A 9253-nucleotide genomic window follows, 5' to 3' on the forward strand; every position below is an offset into this window, starting at 1 on the left:
CGCCTCCGGAAACACGTCATCGCGACCTTCAGCGCCGCAGCACCTTCCGGCAGCCATGTTACTAACGGGCAAAACACGCTCGATATCCGGTGGACCCCCCTCCAGCTAGTCGGGAGACGTTAAACCGGAACGCCGTCCCCTTCGCTTATCGTCCTCTGCTCCTCGTAAGACCTCCGTAATGTTATAAATCCTCTGACGGGGGCTCCACGGTCCCCGAAACAAAGATGGCCGCCGCCGTGCTCCTATCCCGCCTCTCTGTGTGAGGAAGCAAAAGTCTGCGCGCTTCAAACGCAGGAAAGAGCGGCCGCGCCGGGCCCAGCACCCGGAAGAGCCGGCCGCCTCCTGCCGAGTCTGGGCGACACCTGAAGACGCACTTTAACTGCATATGTGAATTACCGCCATTGTCTGCGGGTCTCGTGATGTGCGGTAGTTTCCTGCGGTAGACGGACGCCTCATCCACAAGGTGGGCACAGTGCAATATAGTCTATATAATGTGACGCCCGCCACTGGCATGACATAAGGTGGAGCCGGACCCTAAATAACGGACACCTTGCTGTGCCTCATAACTCTGCCCTAGGGCGCTGTTCACATCAGCGTCACAACCGCTGCCGACACCATTAACGGTTCCGTTGTGGCATCAGTCGCTTTGATAGGGGGCACACCGCCGCATGCAGCGCTCTTTCTCCTGTTAGTGGTCCTCCAGGCCTCACACCTTTCCATGGGTTGTGTCTGGTTGTAATACCACTCCCAGCCTCTGGACGAGGGTGGTGCTGTTTTTTGGAGAGAAAAGGGAAAAAAAAAAAAAAGCAGCCATCTTTTTGTAGTTCTGGAGAATCCCTTTAAATCTGATGTAATATGTATTGGAGCCTCTTACGCAGACATGAACAGAGCCCCAGACAAGAGCAGGGTGCCGAGCGCTGGTCGGGGCAGCAGGTAACGGCTGCCATCTTGGTGTTCACGTTACGCCTGCCATCGCTCATGTTCGACTACCCAAATGGGACAAAAAGACAAAGGTTAAGATCCCAAACCTTCAGGACAGCTTTATTACAGACTAATGTAAAGGTTTTACCTAAAAAATAGGCGCCAGAAGTTCAGGTATCTGTAGGCAGAATCTGTAGACTCGTACACTGCTTGTCAGTGTAAGTGTATGGAGTGTACAGGCAGGAGCGCTGTGGAAGGCTATAGCAGAGTGGAGCGAGCGCGGGCAGGAGCGCTGTGGGAGGCTATAGCAGAGTGGAGCGAGCGCGGGCAGGAGCGCTGTGGAAGGCTATAGCAGAGTGGAGCGAGCGCGGGCAGGAGCGCTGTGGGAGGCTATAGCAGAGTGGAGCGAGCGCGGGCAGGAGCGCTGTGGGAGGCTATAGCAGAGTGGAGCGAGCGCGGGCAGGAGCGCTGTGGAAGGCTATAGCAGAGTGCAGGCAGGAGTGCTGTGGAAGGCTATAGCAGAGTGGAGCGAGCGCGGGCAGGAGCGCAGTGGAAGGCTATAGCAGAGTGGAGCGAGCGCGGGCAGGAGCGCAGTGGAAGGCTATAGCAGAGTGGAGCGAGCGCGGGCAGGAGCGCTGTGGGAGGCTATAGCAGAGTGGAGCGAGCGCGGACAGGAGCGCTGTGGGAGGCTATAGCAGAGTGGAGCGAGCGCGGGCAGGAGCGCTGTGGGAGGCTATAGCAGAGTGGAGCGAGCGCGGGCAGGAGCGCAGTGGGAGGCTATAGCAGAGTGGAGCGAGCGCGGGCAGGAGCGCAGTGGAAGGCTATAGCAGAGTGGAGCGAGCGCGGGCAGGAGCGCAGTGGAAGGCTATAGCAGAGTGGAGCGAGCGCGGGCAGGAGCGCAGTGGAAGGCTATAGCAGAGTGGAGCGAGCGCGGGCAGGAGCGCTGTGGAAGGCTATAGCAGAGTGGAGCGAGCGCGGGCAGGAGCGCTGTGGAAGGCTATAGCAGAGTGGAGCGAGCGCGGGCAGGAGCGCTGTGGAAGGCTATAGCAGAGTGGAGCGAGCGCGGGCAGGAGCGCAGTGGAAGGCTATAGCAGAGTGGAGCGAGCGCGGGCAGGAGCGCTGTGGAAGGCTATAGCAGAGTGGAGCGAGCGCGGGCAGGAGCGCAGTGGAAGGCTATGGCAGGAGTGCTGTGGAAGGCTATAGCAGAGTGGAGCGAGTGCAGGCAGGAGTGCTGTGGAAGGCTATAGCAGAGTGGAGCGAGCGCGGGCAGGAGCGCTGTGGAAGGCTATAGCAGAGTGGAGCGAGCGCGGGCAGGAGCACTGTGGAAGGCTATAGCAGAGTGGAGCGAGCGCGGGCAGGAGCGCTGTGGAAGGCTATAGCAGAGTGATTGTGGGATAGGCATCTACAGTGCTCCTGTCGATGCCTATCCCACACATTAGGGGCAGAGGGTGCACTGAGCGTGTATAAGGGGAGTACTGCATGTTAGGGGTCTACTGCCACGTGCAGAGCTCTGTCTACTGAGACGACAGGCGAGCAGCTTTTGTAAGGAGCCACGGAGCTCGGGTGGGTACCAAACATGGCCACTGTACAGCGCTGTGCCTGATATAAGATGAAGAGGCCACATCCAAATGTCTGCGCCCCTTCAAACAGCTGATTGCCAGAGTTGTCGGAAGTCAGCCCCCACTAATCTGATATCATGAGGACAACCCCTTTAATTGCTGCAAAATTCTCCTTTTCTTCATCCACCCCAGAAAACCTAATCTCTGTATTTTCTTTTTGTTTCTCCTAAATTGCAGATCTGATGAGAGAGCGTCCATGCTGGAAGATGTCGGCGATCCAGTGGCTGCAGTTACCACAGGAGGTCCTCCTGCATATATTCATGTACCTGTCTCCAACAGAAAAGGCCAATGTCCGGGCCACGTGCTCCTACCTGCGGACACTCGTCGACCACCCTTCCCTGTGGAAACACAGCACCATCCTCTTCAAGAGCATTGGGATTTTTAATGCGCGCTTCTGGGACACCCTACAAAGCAGGAAGATCTCCTCGGTGGAGGTGACCAGGGTGACTCTGAAGCAGTTCAAGAAGATGGCCAGCTCCTTGCCGGATCTGACCAGCGTCACCATGGACTCCTGCCTGAAAGGGGAGATCCTCCAGGGGCTACGGCCGCTTGTCAGCCTTCACCGTTTGCGTTTAACTGACTGCTCCAATGTGACAGATCAGGACATCTTCTCAGAGATCGCCCTCTTCCAGCAGCTGACGCACCTGTCTCTCTGCAGAGTGTCCTTCTCGGGCGTCCTCCCGCTGACCAGCATCGTCCTCCTGCAGAACTTGTATTCTCTTTCGCTGCATTCGAATGAAGGCACCGTGCCCGAGAGGGCTCTCCAGTACATTCTCTTCAGGCTGCCAAAACTGCGGGAGCTCTCCCTCGCCATCGGAAACATGAATAAATGGAAGCTGTCCCTGTGCTTCAACGTTCCTGATAACTTTGTGGCCACGGCTGAAGGTGAATGAATAAGTCAGCAGTGTAAACAGTGGGGGCTCCGTCCAGGGGCACATGCACAGCATAATTCCATGTGTACTGGACTATTGGGCCCTTATCTTGACAATTACCTGTGTCGTGCTCATTAGATGTCGTCTCATCCCACTGATTTCGGCAGGGCCTGCAGAACATCTCATGGGTATGGTGGTGCCCCCATTCTGTGCCCTGGCAGGCAGCGGGCTGTTGGATTTTTACCTCTGTCCTCCCTTTAACCTATTCAGGACACATGCATGCTTGGCTGAACTGAGAATGCATGCATAGCGGTAACTCGGCTAGGTGCTCTCTCGTATGTGTTCACACTAGCATCATGGCTTCCGTTTATATGAGAAGCAATGACGTTGTGGTGGGGTAAACAAGCACTGAAGGACCCCGTTGATTTTAATGGGGTTCCCTGGGCTTTTTTTAATATTGCCGACCTATCCTCAGGATAGGTCATCGATATCCGATCGGCGGGGGTCCCACACTCTGCACCCCCACCGATCCGCTGTATGAGGAGACTGTGTGCGCAGTGGGTAGGTGCCGTCTCTCTGCCTGTCCGCTGCTGCATGTCTATGGGAGGATAGATCATCAATATTAAAATCCGGACAACCCCTTTAATGGGGTCCATCCTGGCTCCGGGATTTGCCACCATAAATATTGAACAGTCGGCAGCGCTACAGAAATGGCCGACCCGACAGAGGCTCACCAGATCTGGAACGCGCACCTATAGTTTTCTATGGGCTCAGACACAGGTTTTACCTACGGGGTCCATGAGATAAAACCAAAATCTTATGGTTTTTCATCTTCTCTTCCTCCAGAGCAGCCGTGTATTTCCCGATTGCAGCTCCACAAACTGGAACTAATGAATTCCGACTGCGCCAGTTTATCCAACAACGCCTTCGACCAGCTGTCCACGTTGAAGAGCGTCTGCCTGCGCCATTATGAGTACCTCCAGCACGACGAATTCATCGAGACCCTCCTGCTGAAGCTGCCCCAGCTGACGGAGCTGCGCATCGAGTGTAAGTGCTCTCGTCTTCTGAGCGAGTCTGGCCTTTCCTTGCAGAATGAAATTGTAAGCGTTAACCTCCTCATTTCCCTGTCACTTCTCTTCCTTTCACCCCACTTTGTCTTCTCGTGTCCTCCCTGTGCCTCCAGGGTTGGATCCTTCTGTTACCTCCTCCATGGGGTGAGAACTAGATTTTACCTGGAACCTCAATGACTGTTAAGCCTTGACCAGGGGAAAGTAGTCCCAATGGCAGAGCTCTCCCTCTCAGGTGCGGGACTGTATAATTATATTTTTTTCTTTGGGTGCATGTCTGCATACCACGGATAATACTGGGGGTGAAGTGATGAATGATGGAATTTAAATTTATTTTTATTATTTTTTTTTTTTTAAAGAGGACCTGTCAGCAGGATCAATCCCATTAAACCAGGCACAGCATCTGGTGGAGTTGACCCTGCTGAGTAACGGCATACAATTTTTATGTAAATCGTCTGTGCTGTTCTTGTGCAATTAAAAGTAATTGTGCAAATGAGCTGTTCGGTGCAGCTTAGCTCTAACGCTGAGTCTCAGTTCCCGATCCTTGGGTTGACAGTGCCAGGTATCTCACCTGCCTTTGTAATCCTGCCCTGCGCAGCTTACACTGTTGGCGCATGCATACATTTGCTGTGGCTTCCCCAGCAGTGCAGATAACTACTGTGCATGCGCTGATACTGTTAAAGGGGTTGTACCACTGGATAAGGGAAAACTCGCTGATAGCTGGGGGTCCCGTAGTGATTGAATGGAGTGATAGGGAGCATGCCTGGTCTGCTGCTGCATGCCTGGTCTACCGCTGCATCCCTGTTCTTGGGATCAGAAACTTGGCACAGGCATGGCATTGCAGGTCGAGGGGAGATAACTGGCCCTGTCGATCAAGGAGCAGAGGGAGTGGCAATTGAGACACGGCATTGGAGCCAAGGTGCACCCAGCCCCCCACTGCTCTGAGCACTTAAGTTGCATAATAAAACTTTGCCCATGAACAGTGCAACCTATTTACATAAGTGTGTGGTTTTACTCAGCAGGGTCAACCCTACCAGGCGCAGTGCCCACTGACGGGTGCTCTTTGAAGTCCCTCATGTTGCTCTATAGGTCTACGGTGGTCATGTAGACGTGAATCATTTTTCTGCTGTACTGACATCAGTTTTATGATCTTCACACTTATGTGTTTTCTTTTTTTTTTTCGTTTGCCAGGGGCTGCATCATTTTTGCCAATCATGAGTCCAATATGTTCTAAATTAGAAAAGTTGAGCGTAGTAGGGACTAAAATCTCCAACGCGACTCTCAGCTGGATCTCCAAGAGTGCCGTCCAGCTGAAGTGCCTGAACCTGAATTTTTCCCATGGATACGATGAGGAGATGGTGAAAAGCTTCCCACGGTTATTTCCGCATCTGCAGAAGCTCTACCTCAGGTAATCCGGGTGGCTCTGTGAGGAGAAGAACATTTTGGAGTCTTTCCATAATTCCCATAGTCTGGATGGAGCCACCCGCCCATCTCTCCAGTCAGTCTACACTTCAGCTGCTGTCGGTATTATACGGGGGGGGGGGCAAATTACAAGAGTCAGTATGTAATACTAGATAACCTGCCCGGGAGATGATTGACCAGTGAAAATAACGGGTATATGACGCTGAATCGGTGGTTAGTCCAAGTTCTCCTTGGGTCTTCATACTGGTTGGCCCCTGTATTTGCTATTATGTCAAATACAGGTGCAGCAAGGAAATCAGCAGACCACATGTGTTTCTGCAGCTCGGCCATGTTGTGTATGCAGGGGCGGATTGGCCGTAGACCCTGCTGGGTAATATGGTATTGCTGGCCCTGCCTTATTATGTTGCTCTGTATTCTGAAAGTGTGGACCTACTTTCAAAATAGGACCACTTTTCCGTTTTTTCCAGGGCCACTTTTAGTTGCTAGTCTCTCCCTATGGGTATGTAAACTTCTTGCAAGAATGTGGTCATCTGCACCATAACAGACTGTGAACTGACTTCAGCAGTGACATTTCCCCCAAGTGTCATGTGACCCAGCAGTGATCTACCGCATAAGACACGTCACCGCTGAAGCCAGTAATTGGCTGCAGTTGCCTCATGTTCCCCAGTCTGTGCAGAGACTGGAAGTTCAGAGGAGACAGCCCGGGGCCCACTGAACTGGAAGCAAGCAGCGGAGAGCAGGTAAGTGTATAGTGCATGCATACAGCTCCTCATATCTCAGCTTCCTGCACCATGCAGGCCGGGTGCAGTGTCAGATTGTCTTCAGGTTCATCACTTAGCTGAATTCTCAGTCTACAAGAGGAGCTGGACTCGAATCGGTGTCCAGCTAGTGAATGATTTCACGTCGATTTCTATAGATCATGTTTTTTGTTTTCTATCCTAGTAATACCCGGCTGACTGAAGAAGCGCTGGTTGTTTTAGCCAACCTGTACTCGCTGCGCGTTCTGGATATTTCCAACAACCTGCATCTGACCTCCGAAGCCATCCTCGCCTTCAGAAATATGACATCGAACAGAATTGGCTTAATTCTTGAGAGACCCATTGAAAGTATAAAGTACTGCTGCTGGTGAGACGGACGCTGACGGTTAAGCGGGAGACCTGTTGCTTCCCGTAACGTTCCACACCGTGAGGAATGGGGGGGGGGGGTTTATTTATAAAAGATGCAGATTTTCAATTTCTTAATTTATTTTCTAAGCTTGTTACAAATTTGTAGATGGAAAAAAAACGGAATTACTTTCATTAAATATTCCAGCTCAAAAATGAAACTTACATATTAAACCATCATCGTTTATTCTCCAAGCTACAACAACAGCAATGACTTTTAATTGGCTCCGTATATTCGGGTGACTGTTCTGTATAATGGATTTTTTTTTATGACTTTTCAATGGTTAAGTGCCTAAAACAAAAGAATGTATATTGTATCCCAGCGATAGTGTTGGTCTGAATGCGCTACAGTATAATATACGATCTTAGGTGACGTTATGTGGTGTAGTCCAGAGCTGCATTTATAATTCTTCTTTCCCTAGTTGTCTCCATGACGCCACATCCTGAGACGGACTTCCTCTGATAGGACAGAAATAACACAGAGGTTTAAAGGGAACCTGTCACCGGGATTTTGTGCATAGAGCTGAGGACATGGGCTTCTAGATGGCCGCTAGCACATCTGCAATACCCAGTCCCCATAGCTCTGTGTGCTTTTATTGTGGAAAAAAAAACGATTTGATACATATGCAAATTAACCTGAGATGAGTCCTGTCCCTGACTCATCTCACATACAGGACTCATCTCGGGTTAATTTGCATATGTATCAAATCGTTTTTTTTACACAATAAAGGCACACAGAGCTATGGGGACTGGGTATTGCGGTGATCTAGCAGCCCATGTCCTCAGCTCTATACCCAAAATCCTGGTGACAGGTTCCCTTTAAATCCCCTCCATCACCAGTGTTTTTCCTGTCCTACCAGGTTAAGAAGCGGGAGAGGTGCATAGAAGCTCTTTTGGGCCCGCCTGTAATACATATCTGCAGGCCGAGGTCTGATCCGGAGTGCGGATCTCCCTCTTCTGGGGGCCTGTGCACGGGCCCAGACGGTTTCTGTCCCTTGCGAAAATCCCGCTGCAGTGGTCCAGGCAGAATTCATGCAGAGGGGAAGGAAGATGGCGGCCGGAGCGACACTATGATGCGTTCCCTCTGGCGCGTGATGTCAGACACTGGGGGCGGGGCCAGATGTCCTCTCCGGGTGCCACAGGTCCTTGCAGGTCACAGGAAGGATAAAAGGCAGCAGGACCTGCTCAATGGGATCCGGACAGCGCAATCCTTTCTACAGGAGGAGAACAATGCAGTGTCTGCTGGCGGACGGGAGCGTCTTACAGATGAAGACCCCCATCGCGCCGGGCTCTGGAGCCCGAGCCTGCAGCAAATCCAGGAGTTGAGTAGCCTGGTATCACACATGGTGTACCATCCCTATACCCTGGTTAGCTGATCATTCTCTCCCTTAAACTTTTCAGAGAGAAAAGGATTCTGCTTGAGCTCCTAAAGAGACAAGGAAATGTGGAATATGTTATAAGTGTTTGCCCAGCACAGGAGCTAAACCCTTATGTAAAGAATGTACTTCTAATGCGGTAAAAGCTGAATCCTCTAGTTTCCTGGAAGATATCACAACATTAGTTAAAGAAGAAGTCCAATCTGCACTAGCTTCCCGGGATCCAGCTCCCCCTAAAAACCTTCCTCAAATCATCCGTGATAATCGCAATCCAGTGTATGACTCAGATTCTGACGTTTTGGGAGGCTCGGACGCTGAAACGTATGAAAAAACATACAGTGCTGCCCATAATTATTCTTACCCCTGGCAAATTTTGACCCAAAGTTACTTTTATTGAACCGGTAAGTAATTTTATGACTGGAAATGACATTGGTGTCTCCCAAAAGGTAATAAGACGATGTACAAGAGGCATTATTGTGGAAAAAAAAAAATTCTCAGCTTTTATTTACATTTGAGCAAAAAGTGTCCCGTCCAAAATGATTCCTCCCCTTCTCAACAATCAATAGAAAAGCCTTTATTGGCTGTTACAGCGATCAGACGCTTCCTATAATTGCAGAGCAGCTTTTTGCAGGTCTCCACAGGTATATTTGCCCATTCATCTTTAGCAATGAGCTCCACATCTTCCAGGTTGGAGGGTCTTCTCGCCGTCACCCTGATCTTTAGCTCCTCCACAGATTCTCCATTGGATTCCAGTCTGGACTCTGGCCGGGCCGCCCCAAAGCGTTAATGTTGTTGTCTGCTAACCTTTTCTTC

General features: G+C 51.2%; 1 protein-coding gene across 1 annotated transcript; it reads left to right on the forward strand.

Moving 5' to 3' along the window:
- Positions 1-75: 75 nt before the first annotated feature.
- Positions 76-7442, forward strand: LOC122921510. The gene is made up of 5 exons (XM_044271522.1): positions 76-463; positions 2718-3425; positions 4259-4459; positions 5671-5887; positions 6844-7442. The coding sequence occupies exons 2-5, from the start codon at positions 2723-2725 to the stop codon at positions 7028-7030; spliced, it is 1308 nt and encodes a 435-aa protein (XP_044127457.1). The 5' UTR covers positions 76-463; positions 2718-2722; the 3' UTR covers positions 7031-7442.
- Positions 7443-9253: the final 1811 nt, after the last annotated feature.

Source organism: Bufo gargarizans, chromosome 11, assembly GCF_014858855.1.
Source record: "Bufo gargarizans isolate SCDJY-AF-19 chromosome 11, ASM1485885v1, whole genome shotgun sequence".
Classification (NCBI taxonomy): Eukaryota; Metazoa; Chordata; class Amphibia; order Anura; family Bufonidae; genus Bufo; species Bufo gargarizans.

What these genes read in the sequence shown, in the direction of transcription:
- LOC122921510 (XM_044271522.1), top strand. Translation starts at nt 2,723, where the DNA reads ATGAGAGAGCGTCCATGCTGGAAGATGTCGGCGATCCAGTGGCTGCAG. An exon ending in CTTTGTGGCCACGGCTGAAG is followed by an intron (nt 3,426 to 4,258) that starts GTGAATGAATAA and finishes CTCTTCCTCCAG; the next exon opens with AGCAGCCGTGTATTTCCCGA. An exon ending in CTGCAGAAGCTCTACCTCAG is followed by an intron (nt 5,888 to 6,843) that starts GTAATCCGGGTG and finishes TTTCTATCCTAG; the next exon opens with TAATACCCGGCTGACTGAAG.